The 21,519-nt window shown below is 35.8% G+C and overlaps 1 protein-coding gene across 1 annotated transcript in view; it reads left to right on the top strand.

The window, feature by feature from the left end:
• RIT2 (Ras like without CAAX 2) overlaps positions 1–21,519 on the top strand; it is a 390,321-nt gene that overhangs the window by 191,998 nt on the left and 176,804 nt on the right. Inside the window, exon 4 of the mRNA XM_039257173.1 lies at positions 10,350–10,541. Within this exon, the coding sequence (XP_039113104.1) occupies positions 10,350–10,541 (192 nt within the window). The remainder of the gene's footprint in view (positions 1–10,349; positions 10,542–21,519) is intronic.

Here is a 21,519-nt window from a genome sequence, read left to right on the forward strand (position 1 = left end):
AAGTGAAAATATGGAAAACAATACATACAATAATATAAGTAAACATAATAAAATACAATAATAAATAATACAATAAAAATACAAATAATACATACAAAAGTATGTACTCAAGTCACTGAAAATGAAAATTGGCTTTACACCAATATAAAAGAGATTAGACAACTAGTTTTTCTGACCTGGCATGAAAAAATGATGGCACCACTACTTTGGTGTGCCCAGATTTTCTCATTTGTAGAGTAAAAGAATTGCAATCAATAATCACTAAAATCTCTCTTAGCTAGAAAAAGTTCAAGTGTGGGGAACAACGTACATGAAGGCACGATTAGAAGAGGAGAAAACTAATGATCAAGCCACTGAAGGAAGTGACCCCATTACACCAGACAGTGCATATTCAGGATTAATTGGAGATAAAAGTGGATATGCAGAATGATATCAGATTATATAAGGTTTTAAAATCAGGCAGATGAGTATAGATTTTATGTGAAAGCAAATGGGTAACCATTGGACCTTTGGAGGCAGATGAGCTACATAATGAATCTATAGTGCTTAAAGAAGATTAGTTGGACACGGAAATAAATGAATGATAGATTGATTGGGAAAGAGCTTGGTGTTAGAACAGCAACATAGGAGGCTGTCACTAAACTGGAAGGCAAGATATAGCTAGCACTTTATAAGGGTCAGGAACCCTGCAATCTCTGCCTGGTTGCGGAAGGCAAATCAGAGCTGGAAAGTTAAAGTGGTAAAAAAAAAAAAAAAGTTATATTCAGGAATATTGCAATAGGGGAAAGGGACACTTCACAGAGAACCAGGCTCAATTCTGAGTACAGAATGGACAAGTGAGAATTTAAAACTAAAGAACAGAGTGGGTTATTAGTAGATGGGAAATTGCTAAGAAGAAACCTTAGGAGATAGAGGAGTTCAGGCTAAGCCAAACAAAGCAGGATTCTTACTGAAGGAAAGTCAGGGTGACTAGATACCACCTGGAGGACAGTAGAAGTTGAGGACCCTAATTAGATACTGAGCATGAAGAGATAAGATATTGGGAAATTGTAGTTAAATCAACTTAGGAGGAGTTTTGCTAAAACTTGACCATTCAGAGACACAGAAACTTAAAAGTTGAAACCTAGCTGATAGGTTCAGGGGAGCCTAAGCAGAATTTGGTCAAAGAAAGAACCTTTGTCACTGTAATTCTGACATTATAAAGGATAATACATCTTCCCTGGGCGTTTTTCCCTTATTTATGCAGTGAGAATGCCATCTACTCAATATGACTCTAAAATTTAAGGGTAATCTAGAGACAAATTATGGTATTACAATGCTAGATGATTTGTTTTTTTACATTGGAAGGAACCGAAGAGTAATTTATTTTTGCCATTTGGCTATGGAAATATGAATTACTTTGTGTAATCTTGTTAGAGCATGTGACCTATATAGGACATATTTTTCCTTAAATATATACTATATATTTCATGCATATACCACAATTTTTCTTTTGAGTGGTAGCTTACCACCTGCCTTATAAGTCAATTAGCAAATGCAATATTGGCAGGTGGGTTTTCTTGTTTACTGTATTTTTTGGGGGATCATCATTTCAGTATCACATTGAGAAAGACTAAAACGCAATGGATAAAAACCTTTCATAACACAGCTACACCGACTTCTTCCAAGATGCTCTCCTGTGGGTTTTTTCAGCAGGAAAGCAGCTCCCAGTATGAGTGACCTCCAACATAAACAGGAAACCAGCTGTGATGAGAAATCTCTTTTAGTGGATTTGTACCACCAGAGGCAGTCCTGAAATGGAGTCTTCAAGGAAATACAAATCAAATAGACTTGGGAAAGGCAAACAGACTTCTATGGGAAAGAAATTTGATGCATCAGAAGACTATGTGACTCATCCTTTCTTCTTAGAACAAGACAAATGATTGAAAGTAGAGAATGAAATAAGGAACATTATTTTTTAATTGATTCAGTAGGATATATATTTACATAAAAGTTAAATTAGGTCTGGCCTTACATGTACAGGAATGAGTAACAAAAAGTCTTATCCATTTATTTTAGAGATTTGATTCCTTTTCCTTTTGTCTTCCTCCTCTAGCCTCTTCTTAAATGTACATCATCCAGGGAATAGTAAAGTCATTTAAAAACATTTAGCTTAAAGTAAGTAATTAACCAAATGATAATATAATTATCTATTGGGCTCTGATCCAGGCACAGTCCCTAATGCTTTGGAAAATACAATGTTGAATAGTCCTCAGGTAGTTTAGTCTAGTGTTGGGAATGAGAGTGAAGCATATGAATTATAATACAAAGAGTTACAAGTGCACAAACAAAGCTTAAGTACAGAGTATGTCTGGCAAGAGGGAACTACTAGAAAAGTAGCTGTCAAAAACAATTTTCATAAAATTTCCTTTACAATAGATAAATATATTCTCAATGGGACAAAGCTCCAGATTTCAGAAAAGTGGTAAAAATAATCCCTGTCCCTGCAAACTGATCCAGACTAGTCTGCTTTACACCCTAATCCTTGGGCTTCTAATCAATCCAAAAGATGTGACCCCTTAATTGTGGCTTTCAGACGTCTCCCATTCAGTTGTTATTCCTTCCTATAAACCAGATTTCCAGTTACTTGTGGACCATTCCTTTCAGATATCTAGGGTCATATCTAACTAGACAAGTGCAATTCTTTATGAGACAAAATGGCCTTAAAGTTATTTACTTTCTCCGTCCACTTCTTTCTTTTATTAACTTCTGCAGCTTTCCAGCCTCCAGAGCTACAAAAACTGAAGCTATTTTTAATTTAATTCTTTCTTTCTTTGGAGAGGAAGTATGGTATGATGTCTCTGATTTGCTTATTGGTATTGTAGGGCCTGGGCCGTATCATTTAGTATCTTTATAATTTCCTTTTCCCCCCATATCTAATGTGAGAGCTAATAATAAGTTAGAGCATGTGCAAAAACCCAACATATTGCCTAGTATTATTGATAGAGCCATCAATAGCATTTTTTTTCATTTCTTCTCTCTCATTCCCAAAGTGGTGAGCATCAAGTCTTTCTTTTTTTATTCCTTTAAATGTCGGAAATATTTCTCTTCTTTCCATTTCTGTGTTCTGTGATCTCTCATTCAAGTGTATTTGCTTTTATTTTTTCCTCCATGGAAATTCACTTCAGGATTATTGTAAATGCCTTCGAAGTTTTTTTCTCTGTCTTTAACTTCTCTTTTCTGCTTGACTCCTATTGCCAGATCAATCTTACTGAAATAGGGCTATGTTAATCTCCTCCTTTAAAAAATTATCTTGAGTTCTTGGTTTTCTATCACATCAAATCTGCAACCTGGTTATCTGGTGACTTTATTCAACAACAGGAACATGTCACCCCTTTGAGCAAGCTATACTCGTGTCTCTTTTTTTAATAACAAGTTCTATGTGGAGTACATATTTCAGTCCCCTACCACATATCCCTCAATTTTTCCCCAATCCCACCCTATACGTTTATCATTGTCCAGTCTCTTATCCCTCACTGGGACCAGAAAACTTCAGTAGTGACTTAATGTCAGAGCAGAATTGCCACTGACCATTCCTCTGACAGACCTGCCCAGGGTCCGTCTCTTTTGAGTCCTTCTCACATACATTCTTGGCTACTCTTTTGTGGTTCTACCATGCTAATAAGGCTGGATTCACGGGCCAGGAATCTGTGCAATCAACTAGGGCTCCATACTGAGAAGGTCCTGCACTTGGCTTAATGCCTTACTGTTGCTCTCTTGAAATTCTCAATTTTTGTAAAAGTCTCCACATTTTCATTTTGTACTGGGCCTCATGAATTATGCAGTTTTCATGCAATGTCAGCATTTGAGTTGCACTGAGGTAAGAGCCTTACATATAGAAGTAATATTCATTATATCCAGATTATAGGTACTATGAATCCTCCAGTATCCCATCTGGAGATGGGGTCTTCCTAGTTTTTCAGCATTAAAATAAAAATATTTTCAACTCTTGTCCTCAATCTTAACATGCTGTTGTATTTTCTACAAAACGGCTTTTCTATCATCTCATTTGAGTGTTTCAGCAGTAACATTGAGTAAACCTACAAAATGGTGAGACTTAAGTTGAAAAACACAATTAGAGACTTACTCTTAGAAAACCTACTACTGCAGATCCCGTTGACATTGAGGGTATTGTCCGCCATTTGAAACCTCATAATGAGAAACTACATTCAGCTCTAACTGCTCTGGGAGGGATTCATGTCACCCAACACATGAGTATGTTGTTGTTGACCACAGAGTGATGGAATTGATTATGTTCCCAGTATAGCTTTGGTTGTCTAGAAGTTGAGTCAAATTTGCAGATAAAAGCATTTTATCTTGGTTTGAATCTTCTAATTTCTATTTGTTCTTTTCTATATTTACTCACATTTTTGTTATTTGTATTAAGCCATCTCAAATCTGACACATATGTCATATAAGTGCCCAAAAATACTTAGTGAATGAGTTAGGCAGTATTTCATGATTTAATGCATTCTTGAAAGTACATGAGTGTCAAATATTGAAAGACAATGATAGACAAATTATCATGGTGATAGCTAAATTCTTTGAAAAGTACAAAATAATATAAATTCATGAATTATATTTTGCCTTTTGGATATAATCCTTGACAATTTATTACCAGCATTTATAAAAGCTCTTTACTCATTTTAATTGAACATTTTTAACCACCTGAAGGCATCAGATTGACACTGAAGAACCACTATTACGATTGATTTCAATCTTGGTACTTTGCATCAATTAGAGCAAATTTATGATACCTACACTTTCATCACTTTGATATTTTCATTTTTTCAGTCCTTGTCTAAACACACAAACAGCCAAACAAAAACTTTGCTCCTCTGACAACCTCCAAACACTGAATTGTGGACTGGTATTCAGGTATTTGATGTTCAAGTGTCATGCAAATACTGAATTTGAATCATGAAAGATTATTTAAGGGTAACTGTACATAATCTTTGGAAGTAGGCTTGCATGAAAGCTGAGGAGTCCTTTATAGTTGACAAATTAAGAAAGAGTAACCCATCTCATTTCTTCCATCAAGTCCTCTTTGCCCTCCTCCTGCAAACTGCCCCTGCCTTTCTCTAAATCCTCACAGTTCATGTAGTCCTTACTTGCTCTTCATTTGTTTTCTCCTGGCCTAGTTGTTTACTTAGCACAGACAGGGCCATAAGGTTCTTTTGTTAGCTTATGTATCTAACCACTTGGCATAGTGTTAGCTGCATGAGTGACTTATTTTTTTTCATTTACTTTTTTTGTACTAGGAAGATAAGTTTGGTATGGAAATGTCATTATGAGTAGGGCAACCAGTGTAGACCATGATATGTGTGTTTTGTGCTAGAAAGCACTTGAGGGTTCACCTGACTGCAGCACTAGTACATTTTGCAAACAGTGAGGCACTCATACATTGTAGGAGCATTAGCTGAATACAGTGGGGAGCTGGTCAAGTCTCTACATATCTGAAAACCTTAAAATACTCTGATAATTAAGAAGCTGGGACATGAGATTAATCAAAATCCTTTGTGTTCAGAATTAAGAGAATCCTCACTATTCGAATAAAAGAAACCCTATCAAAGGGAACTGATGAAACTACAACATTGTACTCAGAATAGCTTGGAAAATATTAGAAATGATTATGTTTGTAGCATCTTACACCCTAGGTCTGTTTCATAGATATTTTGCTGCTTATGGATAGCAAATGGAATCTGATAATGTTCCTGAATAATTAACCAACAAGTTTCATTTATAGCAAGAAGCAAGTGAAGAAGATATTAACATTCAGGATACACAGAACATAAAGCACAGAGATCTTTAATTCATGGGTGAATAAAGACGGAAGCAACATGTTGAACATAGCATTTTTCTTATAAAGTGATTTCAGTTATCATATGTTATTAAGTTGATAATAACTGAAGAGATTCTGTTCAACTTTCTGTTCCCCACCAGCCTCCAGTGCATCTTTAAGTAAATCATACATATGCTGTGAAAAGAGTTCATATGGATAAGATCAGCTAAATATCCCTCCCTTTTCATTGGGATAGCTTAATTATATCTGTTTTATCGGTGGAAAGATTCTCCTTTTTGGGAGAAAAAAACACCTTAGTTTTCCAATTAACCATATTTAAGAAATGCTTCTACATTTATATTTAATGCAGCTGAAAGAGAATTTCATGACTGTTCTCCCAGTGAAAGGGTTCTATTCTGCAGGATTTGTACCAGAGATAATCATAGGCTTAATTTGTATTGTATTTTAAAAACTGATCAAAGCATTTTCACAGTTGTTCTTTCATCTGATCCTTTCTACAGCCCAGTAAGGTGGGCTCAATGTGTGTCCTAATCCCTTTTGACAAGGATATTGAGGCACTGAGGGGCTAGGTGGTTTGTTAGAGGACATACTCTGAGTTACAGACATAGAAGGCAAGTGTGTACTATGCTTCCCAGGTCTTGTGCTCACATCATAAAGACCACTTTTGAACACAAACACAGTTATATAGCTTTATATCTAGATACAAAGCAAAATCAAACAAGGAACTCTTCAAAATACTAATGCTATAACCTCATACGTGGAGACTTCAATTCAGATCAGGTGGGAGGACTGGTAAACCCATTAATATAGCATATATGTGATTTGAGTCCAGTTAACCAGCACAATTGGATGTTCAGTCATTCATCCAATATTGTTTTCTGTGAATTTTACTTTCCTGCTTTTCCTGTCTTTCCAATAGGTTGTTGGATTTGTTAAAATATATTAGTCTCTCCCCTATGATGTAGTTATTATTAATGTACTCAAATGTATTATTTTTTTCTTATGTCTCACATAGAAATAGCCTTCTCCAATCCAAATGTACCCAAAAAAATACTCTCGCAAAAAATAAAACTATATGTAGCAGAGAATTCATTTCTTAAAGTCATATCAAGAAGAGGATTTGTAAATGGATAAGAAACCTTGGAGATGCTCAGTCTGACTCTCGTACAAATACAGATGAAAGAAACAAGATTCTATTTTGTACCCTAAAACTTATCAAAGGTAAAAAAAAAATTTGATAAGTGGCATTGGTGAGAATGAGGAGAAATAGGTACCTTTGCATAACATTGGAAAGAATTATTGGTATGACATCTTTAGTGGTGAGATTGGTGCTATTTCTCAAAAGTAAAAATGTGTGTTCATCTAGCAGTACTACTTCTCAGATATACATCTGTGCAACATGGATGTTGAAGAATCTATATCACAGCATAGTTGGTAATAGGAATAAAAATAAGACCTCTAAATACCTGTTTATTGGCAACTAGTTATATAAATTATGGTACATGCATTAAAGGGCTTATGATACATTCATGGCAAACAATACTTATCTGTGCTTTTATGGAATGATCTTCAAGGTCTATTAATTATATTCAATCTTAGTTGAGGTTAAAAGGAAAAACCGTATATATCATGAGTCCATTTGAGCGTAAAAAGTGTGCAAAGGTGGAATGTGGAGGTCTTTGCTTGAGTCTCCATAGACTATTTTTTCTGTAAGGGTAAAGACACTATTACCTGTCATGCATTTGGAAAAGAAAACTATAAGTTTGTGATAAGAAAATTAAATTTTATATACTTCTGTACCTCTTGAGTATTTGCAATATGTAGGTTAGTTTTTAATCGACAATTAAAAATAAACAATTTTAATGCTTAAATAGTAATTGGCAAATACAATGGACCACAAATTGTAAAGTAAATTTTTTCTGGTTTAGTTTGTACTTTTATTGTTTTGATCCTATACACTGATGTAATAAATCCTTAAATATCATGTATATTTCTTTCTTTTTTTTTTTTTTTTCTAGGAGAGAGAGAGAGACAGCGTGAGCAGGGGAGGGTCAGAGAGAGAGGGAGACACAGACTCTGAAATAGGCTCCAGGCTCCAAGCTGGCAGTCAGCACAGAGCCCGACGGGGGGCTCGAACCCATGAACCGTGAGATCATGACCTAAGCGAAAGTCGGACGCTTAACCGACTAAGCCACCCAGGCGCCCCATATCATGTATATTTCTATGGTGATTGTATCATTTCTATTTTTAAAAATGTAATTTTAAGTTGGAGAAACCTCATTTAACAATTGCAGCTAAATGTCTTTAGTCAATCTACATCAGCTGTGGGATTCTGACTGAGACAAAGTATTATCAGAATTAGAGAATGCCAGGGGTGGCTCATTTGGTTAGGCGAACAACATCAGCTCAAGGCATCATCTCATGGTTTATGGGTTTGAGACCTACATCAGGCTTTGTGCTGACTGACAGTTCAGAGCCTGGAGCCTGCTTTGGATTCTGTCTCCCTCTCTCTCTCTGCCCCTTCCTCACTCACACTCTGTCTCATTCTCCCTCTTAAAAATAAACATTAAAAAAAAATAAAAAGAATTAGAGAAGGCCATAACTGTGAGGGACATCAGAACTTTTAGAAGCCAACCTTATCTTACAGATGAAGAAACAGACCCAAAGGATTTTCTTCTCCCATGTTAGTGTATTATACTCACATGGTGAAATTTAAGATTGAGTTTAAGTAAACTTTAGTACTAAATAAATTGAGATAGTAAAAATCAGAGAAGCTAAATTATTCAAACTAATTCCACATTAGCTTGGACAAGTGTTTTATTTTTCCTTTCTGGGCTCAAGTTCTTAAAACTTTTTTAAATTCCTTTTTTCCCCACTCTAAAATAATTTTAATCATTTCAAATACAAGAAAATGTAACTAGTATATAAAACTCAGCAGAGATAAAGTAAAATGCTATGTCCTGAATTGATAAATTCCTGTCTTAAACTAATTTGTAGTGGCCACCAGTCAAGTTCTTAAAACTTTAAAAATGATTGGTTAAACCCAGTGATACTGTTTGTACCCATCTCATATTGATTCAAAAAGATTCACCCACTAACTCAGGACCTATTAACTTTATTACCCTCTCTACACACATAAGCACCTCAGTTTCCCAAAATTTTTGGATGTATGTAAGTGCTCTGACCCTTCAAAAGCCAACCCATGTTAAATCAATATTTATTTCAACAATTACTCTGAAAAAGGCATGGTAGTAATTCTTATAAATAGTTCATTGGGTAAAGAATTTCCATCTCCTCAAAACCTTCAAATACAGCTCAAGATCATGGGATCCTTCCTTTTTTAAATATTTTTAAAAAATGTATTTTATTTATTTCTGAGAGAGTCAGCATGAGCAGGGGAGGGTCAGAGAGAGGGAGACACAGAATCAGAAGCAGGTCCAGGCTCTGAATTAGCTGTCGGCACAGAGCCCAATGTGGGGCTCAAACCCACGAACCATGAGATCATGACCTGAGCTGAAGTCGGACGCCAAGCCAACTCAACCATCCAAGTGCCCTGTGATCCTTCCTTTCTTTGAGGACTTACTTCACAAACGTTCTGAGTCACAATATGTTTTTGTGTTCTTATACTGTTGAACATGGTTTGTTCCACAGCCAGAGTCTAAGTTTTATATTTCCTATTGCATGTATCTAACTATCCCTTGTGATTTTAACCATGGATTCAGTAGAATAACAGTGAGTGGAAACAGATATTTGGGACTAAAAGGAATATTTTGGATTGCAGCACAGACCAAATGCAGAATTTTGAGTTGCCAGGGAATTGTAGGTCAGGTGGGCTGCAACATGAAAAACCAATATGGTAGTGTCTCCCAGATTAGGACATTGGTACATTTCTCCCTGAAGAGAAAGAAGAGTATGTAAGAAGAGTGAACTGAACTTGGAAAAGGAGCCATGACTCAGCCATCAATTCCCTCTGTTGATGCCGCTCAGGAGACAAATCTAAGAAAATGCAAACACATAAACTGGGTCTTAGATTATCTGTGCTAATAGCTTCCTCCATTCGCAAGGATGATCAAAGTTAAACTTGTGCTTCTTTTCATCTTTTTGAGGCGAAAATTAGTTCCTCTAGGTTTTAATGTTCGGAGTACACAAATTTGGATTCCCTTTCCTAAAACTAGATCATTAAGTAGAACACTATTAAAAGGATATGTATAATCCCTGAGAGTTCATTAGTTAACCTACTATTTAACATCTCTCCCCCCAAGATCTCTTGAATCAAATTTTCTATGATTAAAGATCAACACTCTGAACATTTTAAAACGTTCACCTTTCATAATGGTACATTTAGACCCCATACTGCTTTCCTATATACAAACCCCAGAAATAAACTTTTAAAAATTTCTACCCAAACTACTTGGTCTCATAATTTATCTAATTTTGACCTTTTATTTTATTGACTTGTTGGTTTCACTGTTTTAAATTCTGTAACAATTTTGCTCTTTTCCTATAGGCAGAATTCACAGCCATGCGGGAGCAGTACATGCGAGGTGGAGAGGGATTCATCATCTGCTACTCTGTCACTGACCGCCAGTCATTCCAGGAAGCTGCCAAGTTTAAAGAGCTCATTTTTCAAGTCCGCCACACCTATGAAATTCCCTTGGTGCTGGTGGGTAACAAAATTGACCTAGAACAGTTCCGCCAGGTGAGTGACAAAAATTTTTTCAGTTTGCTTTTAACTCCTAGAGTACATAGTACCAAGTATGGCTGCTTTCCAAGGTTCGTACTGAGAATTATGAGAAAGAAATGATGCATGTGATTTTTCGAAAAAATCTTTTAAAAATCTCTGGTAGATTGTGTTAGCCATCACAATATATCCCATCCCACGTGCTACTTTGCAGTGTCTTTACCATGCCATCAGGATGATGTAATCCTCCTGTCTGGATTTGGGCTGTCCTTAGATTTTTTTGGATGATAGAGTTTAGTAGAGATGATGCTGTGTGCCTTTACAGGTGGAGCCAGAAGAGTCCTACAGATTGTGCCTTTGCCACTTAATATTCTTGCTCTTGAGATCCAGCTACCATGTAGAGACTAACACAATCATTAGAGAGATCCATGTGAACAAAGCAATACCCAGGTTCACTGCAGTTCCTACCAAGGTATCACATATGTGGGCAAAGCTACTTCTCATGTTCTAGCACTAGCTACTATCTGACCATAACTTTATAAGATACCTTTGTCAATTCACATGGAAGAGAGACATCTCCCAGCTGAGCCTGGTCTGGATTTCTGACCCATGGAACCATAGCAAATGAAATAGAGTTGTTTAAACCACCATACTTTAGAGTAATTTTTCATGCAGCGATAGATAATCAAAACAGGACCCTTCTTACTTTGCAGAATCAGAAGAAGCCACTACTTGTCAGGCTGAATAAGAAACACCTTCCATATACCAAAAATCTGCTTCAAGCTGTCCCTGCTGTATCTTTGTGTTCCTCAGTTCCTTTCTCCAAACAAACAAAATTGACAATACAGAAACCATGGCTAGCTTCTGATAATGCAGAAACCATGGATTGTGGTCCTTTACCAGATTTCATGCAGTTCAGTTATAACTTAACTCTTATCAGATCAGACACTCTTAGGGCCTGGTGGGCAATCTGATGGCCTCATCTCTACAAGATAATGACACTTCAGTTGTCCCTAGTATTCCTAAAGAGATTAAATGACCGAAACCTAGTTCAGGGGCCAGGCAAATCATCTCACAATTCTATTGCCATGACTCACTTGGTACAAAGTTAAACTACTAAGTCATGCAAATCAAATTTTTATAAATTGAATTATCTAAATTGAATGGTTTAGTTATAATTTTGGATGCTTTATCTTTATTTGAATTGCCCTTAAATTTGAGCTGGATTTTAATAGTTTGTTTCCAGTTAATAATTTTTATTTTTCTTAAAGTAACCTGCTAATAAATTCTTTTGCTAAGGTTAGAATCTTCGCCAAAACGGTTTACTCCTACTTTAAGTATTAAATATATTTGGATTTTTGTATCAAATGACCTTTAAGTTTTCTTAAAGTGAAAATATCTCATATGGAGTCAATGCTTATAAATCTATAATACAGAAAAACAATGTGTATAAAGCTTAATACAGAAACAAAATTTCTTATTTCATCCAGTACATTTTGTAGTGGCATCCTTTTGTATATTTGACTTGAAAATCGGAACATCTTACATAAAGTGGCAGTGGACTATTTCTTAGGAGCTATAATATTTGTCTGCTCTGTACCTGTTCTTCTGCATTATTGCATTTCTTTTTTCCCAAAGTGGTGTTTAGTATGACATGGTTACATTTCTATGAGATAGGAATTCAAGTTTATCTCACCAGGGAAATATGAATCTCTTCTGTGATACTTGATAAAAAGGAAGGAAAAAAAAAAAAAAGAAGTATAGGTGTAGTGGTGAACCCTTCAGATACTTCTTTGAAGAGTGGGGATGTTCTAGGGTTTTTTAAAATTTTTATTCTTTTAGGACTTGTGAGAAACGACATGTGGGACCCCGAGATGGAAATATGCCATGAGTGATTACATGACCATATTTGACTGTACTTTTCAGAATTCTTAGAGAACAAAAACCTTTAACTGAATGCCAGTCAAGAGAGCTACACATGACTCTTGTAAGCTAGTACATCTGAGAACATGAGGGAAACTTCTTCAGGCAAAAGTTAATCAGATTGTCTGTGGAATGATTGTTCTCCATAATTCCAACACTGGCTGGCATTTGTTTTCCCCTCACCATCCTGGCTCTGCTTCTGCTTTCCTAGGCTCAAAGGTATTCAACAGGACCCCAGTCTCAGCCTAGGTAATTGCAGATTAGCAGTGATGTGACTCACAAACATCATTGAAACAAATAACAAAAATAATATTAAGCTAGTTTAGCAGATTTGACAGACTTTTCCTTTTAGATAAAAGCAAGTAAACAAGATAGTCACAGAAAGTGCAAAAACCATGAAAACTCAAATTACAGTCTTTTTAAAACCGTTAATGTACCAATGTCTCCAATAATGAAGTGTTGATATGCAAATTTGGCTTCTGGCTGTGGTGTTTGTGATAGAAATAATTGTTCCTATAATTGTAGAGTGGTTTTTCCTTTTCAAAATGCTTTCAATTCACACTTTATTTTAATACTGTAACTGCCCTGTGTAGTTTTAAGGCAAGAAGTTGATGGATGAGGATATTTGAGAAGTAAATATACTGATAGAAATTGATTTTAATAAATACTGCTGTTAGTGAAAAATTTTAGACTAAAACCCAGATCACGTGTACTCTTTTTCTTACATTAGTCTTTAAAGGATAGGTCTTCATTTTAGTTTTGGGTTTTTTCCCCATTTTTTTCTCTGAAAACAAAGATGCTCACACCTGCATCATCTATAGCTCAAAGGAGTTTTGTGAAGAGTCCTAGAGTGATAGTGTTACACTCTGGAAGCTTCTGAAGAAAATCATGCTGGTGCTTACGTCGTTCAGTGTTAGGAGGCAGGGAAGCAGTTTTTACTTGACAGCTCTTCTTCCTCCTCACAGAAAGTGGTTGAAAGTGCTGATGATAACAGCTGCTTCTTGTCATGCTTGTTTGGTAGAGTGGGTGGCTACATTTTGAATCTAGGTGAATTCCAAGTCCCTTTTTTTTTTTTTTTACTAAGAAAAAGAAACACGTTTTGGTGACTGATGTCCTTCATTATAAATGATGTCTTTAAGCAAATATATTGAAGGGCTTTGTTTAACTTTGAGTATTTTCTCTGAGAACATATTCATTTTGACATTGATCCTGATGATGCATTTAGTATTGCAATGCTCTGTGCCAGGCACTTAGCACACATAATTTTATTTTACCTTTACCATAAGGCCACAGAGTCAGCGCCTTTATGGTACCTATTTACCTATGAATCATCTGAAACTTCAGTACATTCAGTGACATACTCAAGGCCACATAGCTAGTTAGGGCTGTGAGAACATGTCCAGTGTTTCTGATTTGAAATATCACTATTTTATAATTTGGGCCTGGAAACCATTGTTGTTTTTTATGAAACTTTTTATGTTCATTTCAGGATCTTAGTATGCTCCTGAGAGGATAGAAGATAGTAATCACATTTTATTGGAGCAGAATGATAGCTCTTTGGAGGTGGAGTGAGGAACTCCAGGACAAGGCACTAATAGCCAGAGTTGGGAAGACTGTGAGGAAAATTAAGGGCAAGGAAATGAAACTACTAAAATGCACTGTTCTCTAATCAGTGGCACCATCTTGTTCTGAGTCCAGCCAGACTATTCTAAAGCCCTTTTTAAAGTCGTAGGCTACAGTAGGACCCTGAGCTTGCATGGCCTTTGTCCCTATTAAATCTTCTGCTGTCACACTGGGGAGTGGAAGGTAATAATTTGTGCTTTTTTCTGCTTTTGCAAGACTCTGCAGAGTAAAAATGGTGCTATAAATGGAGTGAGTCCCAAAGATCTGAGAGCTGGGTTAGGAAAGTGTTACATCTGTTGCCGACCACAAGCTGTTTTATCATGAAGATAGACCATGACAAACCTTTCAGTGTTGACAGTATAATTGCAGCTTAATACTCAGTTTGAAGTCTTGAAACTCAGCTTTCCACAGCCTCACTCTTGAATGCATATCAGGGATCATGAAAAACTTTTGTTTATTCTTCAGTTATCTATCTGGTAAAAATAGTTTGATTCCTGGGGTGCCTGGGTGGCTCAGTCAGTTGAGCATCCAGCTTCGGCTCAAGTCATGATCTCACAGTTCGTGGGTTTGAGCACCGTGTCAGGCTCTGTACTGACAGTCAGCTCAGAGCCTGAAGCCTGTTTTAGATTCTGTGTCTCCCTCTCTCTGTGACCTTACCTTGCTCATGCTGTCTCTCTTTCTCAGAAATAAATAAAACATTAAAAACATTTTTTTAAATAGTTTGATTCCTTTATTGAGAGGGACACATAAAAGCTGTAGGGATCAGAAATTGCTGTGTTGAGAAAAATAATATCTATTTAGAGTTTTTGTCAAGCATGTACTTACCTTTGCAGAGTGGTGGCAATTTAGGGGCAAAGTAAAGGAATTGAGAAACCCAGTCTCTGTCCTCAAGGACTTTCTCTTCTCAAAGGGTCAATGCACATGATGTATAGCATTATATTATACTACAGAACTAAATGTTGAACAATATGACACCATGCATAAGTGCAATTGTTGAAAACCAGAAATGATCAATGTTGGCAGCACTTTGAGAAAGGAAGATGCTGAATGGAGTAGCATCCTGACCAGGTAGGAAGGAGCAGGTGAATGTTGACAGTTCTTTGGGGAAGGGCCAACAAGAGTAGGTGTAGAGAAAAGGAAATGAACCAAGGCTGTGAGTGTGCACAAACCATGGAGTGTTGAGGAGGAGAAGTTGGAAGACCAGCCTGCCTGGCACATACATATCAAGCATCCTCAGAATAATTTGATAGCCTGCCTTGAAGACACACTTTGTCAAACACAAAGCATAAGTATGTACCAGAGCATGTTGGACATGCTGCAATGCAGCAGTTGCAAATGCCACTCAAGATTTTAAAAGTTCAAAAGAGTAATATTTCATATTTAATTAGTATATTATATAATTCATATAAACACAGTTTTCCAAATGACAAGGCTATTTTGTGGGAGAAGAGTTTTGATAATTTATGCGATATAATGGGAATACACATTTAAATTTGACAATTATCTAGCCCTAGTTATCCTTTCTATAGCATCTTCTTGATATGCTATTTCATTTCATTAAACATGCAAATATATTAACCCCAATTAAGATGGAAAGCAAAGCTTAGAATTTGATGTAATTTATCTAGATAGGTAGGTTTTGAAACTAGAATTTGAACCCAGATCAGTTTTCTGATCTTTACATAACTTTGTTTCCTGAAACCATTTTTTAATCCAATTTACTTACCAAACATTTAGTAATTACTCAAAAGGTAACTGGCACATTTTTAGAATCTGAAGAATCTGAAATTATAGCAGGGGAGACAGATAATCAATTTGTGCATGTATGTACCAACTACACACTACAAAAATGGTGTCATGGGTAAAACTATACACACATAGAATATATACATATATACACACATGGGGAGAGAAATTCTTTCAAATATTTGAGCAGAGTTGTGGCATGAATGAGTTTTCACTGTCCATCTAGTTGGTGGCAGGGGGCAAGGTTGGAAGCAGGAAGACCGATTTGGAGATTTAGTCATCAGGATGAAGAAAGATGGCAGCTTGGGTAAAAGCAATGGATTATTCATGAATTCCATACTTGTGCAGCACATTGACAGGATGACAGGTGACAAAATTACAGTGAAGTTTGGAGACCTTTCATGTATGGACAAACTACTACATCATTCAGTGGTACCTGAGGGCACTGTTGCATTGTCACAATACAGACTATGATTGACTCCTCAAGACAAAGTTAAGGCCTATATTTAGTAAATGCATTTTAGAAAATAACAAAGTATATCATCCAAAGAATCAGATAGTCCTGAGTTTGAATATTCACTGAGATAATCACTGTATCTTTGGACAAATGAGTGCCAAACTCAAGATGAACACCCAAATTATCCTTCAAAAAAGTATACCCCTTCCAGCACAGAGGTAAGAGGTATATTCAGTAGATCACTTCAGCTATCAGATGCTTCAATGTCATCCTCAGCAACTCAAAGCCTCCTTGACTGAGGTCCTACCCTTCCCAGCAATATCCACTTGCAGTGAAGTGTGGCCAAAATTTTCTGGCATTGCAATCCAGTGGGACACTGTGACCAGCAAATCTTGCTCCAGATCCCCATGCTGGTTTGATAAAGACTCTGTTGGGCTTGCATTGTCATTGATCTTCTACCTGTATCCAATCCAACTTCCTACCCCTTCCTTCACAAGTGCTGATCCCTATGTGCTACAGAATCTGTCTCAGTGTCTGCTTCTGTAGAATGGGGATTATATTACTTTCATAGGTTTTTGGGTAGTAGATGAGACAATGTCATTAGATTAGCACAGTCCTTGGTACAAACTAGGGACTCAATAAATACTAGGTACTACCATCCTCATCCCTCACCCTGGATTATTTAAATATTCTTTTGGTTATTCTAATGTGTTTCACAATTTAGACTCTACCAAACCAAATATTTAGGTATTGTCAAAAGGAAGAGTAATTAAAACTGGAAGAAAGCCCAGCAAATTTTTTAACCAAAGTATATAGGCTTCAGTGCACAGATTTTTCAAAATCAATTTCAAAATTATTTTCCTAGTTTTCAAATGTGAATCAGAGTAGAAATCTTGAAGTAACTGAATTTTGAACAAAGCTTTGGAGGAATCAATGTTAGGAATTTGTTAGATCATGAACTAAGGCAAACTGAGTAAGAAAATGACAGTAAATGAGAAAGACTTAAAATGATTATTTGCCATTCCAGAAAAGCTAATTTTTCCATGTATGGACAACCTCATCCTGAATGAGACGTGTAGTTCTCAAAGTATAGTCCCCTAAATGGAAGAATCTGTATCACCTAGAAACGTTGTTGGAAACACAAATTCTCAGCCTCTATCCTAGTCCTCCTAAATCAGAAATAATGGGAGAAGGCACTGAAATCTTTATGAACGAATTGAGTTATTCTTCAGCAAGCTAGAGAACCACTGGCCTAGAAGGAGTATAGATGAAAAGGCATGAGGTTGTTTACATTTCAGACTCCATAAGAGAGAATCTAGACCCTATAAACATTTTTAATGTCTCAAATAAGATATTGGAGACCTGTAAGAAAAACACATTCTCTCTCTCCCTCTCTTTCTCTCTCTCTCTCACGTATACCCATAACAAAATAAAAATTCTGATATAAAAAGATCAGTGATGAAAATATCCTAAATTAAATCCACTTCTCCATTCAAATGTGTCATAAGAAAATCTAAATTTTACTGCATATATTGTGCACCTGTGACTAAATGGCTTCCCATTTGGCAGTTTCATGTTTCATTGGAACAGAGGTTGTGTCTACTCAGTTTGAACTGACATAACTGTTTGCTTCCCTTCCTTATTTAAACGGTGTTACAGTGAATTGTTTGGTTTTCATGGATCATTGACCACATTTGTAAAATTGACAAGTCAGTGGAAGTATATAGAAAAGCTTGTTTTTAAGGAAAAGAGGAAAGAAAAGCTTTATGGGGAATCAGATTGGAATTTTGAAATCAAATCCCAGATATAAAGGTGTTCAGATCTCTCATATATGTATTTTTTAATGTTTTACTTACTTCTGAGAGAGGGAGACAGCATGATGAGGGGAGGGTCAGAGAGAGAGGGAGACACAGAATCTGAAACAGGCCCCAGGCTCTGAGCTAGCTGTCAGCACAGAGCCCAACCCGGGGCTCGAACCCACAAACTGACATCATGACCTGATCCAAAGTCGGACGCTTAACCGACTGAGCTACCCAGGTGCCCTGTAATTTTTCAAACCAATCACTTAAAAGAGCTGCCCCAAAAAGAAATACTGAGTGTGTGAAGTTTTAAAATTCTTACTATCCTATTTGAAATTTCTGCCCTCCATGCCCTTTCCTAGATATCCCTGTGTAGCCAAACTCTGAGATTTGTGATAATTTTTAGTTCTCAAGCTTCTGAATGTATCAAAAACTCCATTTGTTTGTGCAGTTGTATGTATAAGTATAGGTATCATAGAGACCAAGACAATCCTATAAATCCAAAAAATTACATTTATAGGTTAAATTACAAAAACAGGTTTTCCTTGCTATTTCAAAGTACAGTGTTCCTATAAAACCTTTTGTAAACCAGAAAGACATAAAACAAAGAAGTAAAGAACATTTTGTAAAAGTGAAAATCATCGTCAGATTTCATTTTGATAGCAAAAACAAATACTAATGTAGGTCTTAGTAAAGGCAAGATTTCTAAAGTGAACTTTTCAGTAGTAAAGGAAACCTATATTCTGAAAGTGGAACACTTCCTGTTCGCATAGTGGGAACTCTTGCACTTCATTCAAACACAAGTTTGAGAAATTACATAATCTTTTAAATTTTTTTTGAGAAGGGCATCTGGGTGGCTCAGTCAATTAGGCGTCAGACTTTGGCTTAGGTCATGATCTCGCAGTTTGTAGTTCAAGCCCCACATCAGGCTCTGCTGAAGGTCAAAGCCTGGAGCCTGCTTCAGGTTCTATGTCTCTGCCCCTCCCTAGCTCGTGTGCATGCTCTCTCTCTCTCTCTCAAAAATAAAAAGCATTTAAAAATGTGTTTTGAAATAATTATATAGGCACAGGAGGTTACAAGAAAATGTGTAGAGGACTCATGCACCGTTCTTTTAGCATTGCCAGTGCTATTTTCTTACATAACACATCAAAACCAAGAACTTGATACTGGTTCCATCCATAGAGATTAGTGAATTTCACCAGTTATAACACACTCATCTGGGTGTTTATGTGTCTAAGTCTATGCAGTTTTATCATCTATGTAGCTTGCATCACCAACACCACAATCAAGATACCCAGTTGTACAATTACCTTAAGACTCCCTCATGTTACTCCTTTATAGCCACACCTATTCCCTACGCACTCCAATTCCTAACCACCAGTCCACCAATCCCTTCTCCATCTCTACACAAATAGTGTATTTCTTGATTGTTATATATCTGGAATCACCAACAAGCTTCCTTTTGAGTTTAGCTTTTTTCATTCAGTAGTATATCATGAAGTACATCCAAGTTTTGTTTATCAATAATGTGTTCCTTTTTATTACTGAATAACATTCAGTTTGGATATAACTACAGTTTGTTTATCCATTCACCCCTTAAAGACATTTGGGTAGTTTCCAGTTTTCATTTATTATAAATAAGGCTGTTATAAACATTTATGTACAAATGCCTGCATGACTATAATTCCTTGGGATAAAGGCCCAAGAGTAAAATTTCTGGGTCTTAGGATACATCTATTTTTAATTTTGAAAGGAAATACCAATGTGTTTTCTGGAATGTCTGTACTTATTTTACATTCTCACCCTTGCCAGCATTAGATGTTATCACTATTTTTCATTTTAGACATTCTGTTAGGTGTATAGTGATATCCCATTATTATTTTAATTTGCATTTCTCCAATGACTAATAATATTAGACATCTTTTCATGTATTTATTTGCCATCTGTATAGCCTCTTCAGTGAATTGTCTGTGCACATCCTTTGACTATTTTATAATTAGTTTATTCCTTTTTTTTTAAGTTTTAAATTTTGAGTTCTTTGTAAACTCAAGATTCAAGGCCTTTGTCAGATATATGATTTGCAAATATTTCCCTCCAGTCTGTAATTTGCCTTTTTGTCCTTTTAGCAAGAAGTTTTGCAGAAAAAAACCTGTAATTTTGATGAAGTCAATTCTTTTTCTTAAACGAATTATAATTTTGGTAGCAGATCAAAGAATACCACTTAGTCCTAGGTCCCAAAGATTTTCACCTGTGTCCTTTTCTTAAAGTTTTATGTCTTATATTTAAAAGCATGATCCATCTTGAGTTACTATTTGTATAAAATGTTTATTTATTTTTTTGCTTTGTTGTTTTGGTTTGTTTTTGGATATCTAATTGCTATAGTGCATTTACTCAAAAGATTACCTCTTCTCTACTGAACTTCTTCAGGAACAATTCTGTTTTTTCTGTAAGTCTATTTTCTCTTTGTTCAGATCGAGTAAATTCTATTGATAGGTTGCTAACTAATTCTACCCTTTGCCTACTCCACTCTACTATAGAGACCATACAGCATGTTTTTTTTCTAAAACACAAAAAAACAAAAATTTTGAATAAATTTTTAGTATTTTTTTGTTCGCAAACTTATTAGCATAGAATTGTTATAATAGGCTTTTCTGATCGTTTTCATGTCTGTAAAAACTGAAGTGGTAACCTCTTTACATTCCTGATAGTGTTAATTTGAGCTTCTCTTTTTACTGAACAGCCTTGGCAAGTATTTATCAATTTTGTAAGTCTTTTCAAAGCCCTGACTTTTGGCTTCATTTTATTAATAGTGAATTTTATTGATTTTTAATTGTAAAATATATCTGGAATAAACCCAAGTCTTAATGTGTTATCCTTTATATTTATCTCACTATTTTTATTAGATTATCTTGGAATTTTCCCATTTTATAATTACCAGGTTTTTATTTTGATTATTTCTTTTATTCTTTTTATTATTTATTTACTATCCTGTTTACGAATGCTTGAGATGGATGCTTAGCTCATTGATTTTCATCTGTTCTTTTCTGATTTATGTATTGTACTTCTAATGAAGGCTTTAGTATAGCTATACCCTAAATTCTACCCTATTCTATACCCTAACTGTCCTATTTTTTTTTAAGTTAATGTTTATTTGAGAGAGAGAGAGCAAGCAAGCAAGCAAGCATGCAGGGGAAAGGCAGAGAGAGAGGGAGACACAGAATCCGGAGCAGGCTCCAGGCTCTTGACTCAGCGTTTGACCTCAGAGATCATGAGATCATGACCTCAGCCGAAGCCCTTATGTCCTATTTATTATTAAGTTCAACATTTGTCTAATTTTGATTATGATTTCTGCTTTGATTCATGGATTTTTTAGAAGTGCAGTTCTTAATTTCTGGACATATGTGAATTACTAGTTATTTTGTTATTGAATTTCTGCTTAATAAATATA

The sequence above is a fragment of the Hyaena hyaena genome, unplaced genomic scaffold (assembly GCF_003009895.1).
Source record: "Hyaena hyaena isolate Hyena2069 unplaced genomic scaffold, ASM300989v1 scaffold_604, whole genome shotgun sequence".
Taxonomy (NCBI): domain Eukaryota; kingdom Metazoa; phylum Chordata; class Mammalia; order Carnivora; family Hyaenidae; genus Hyaena; species Hyaena hyaena.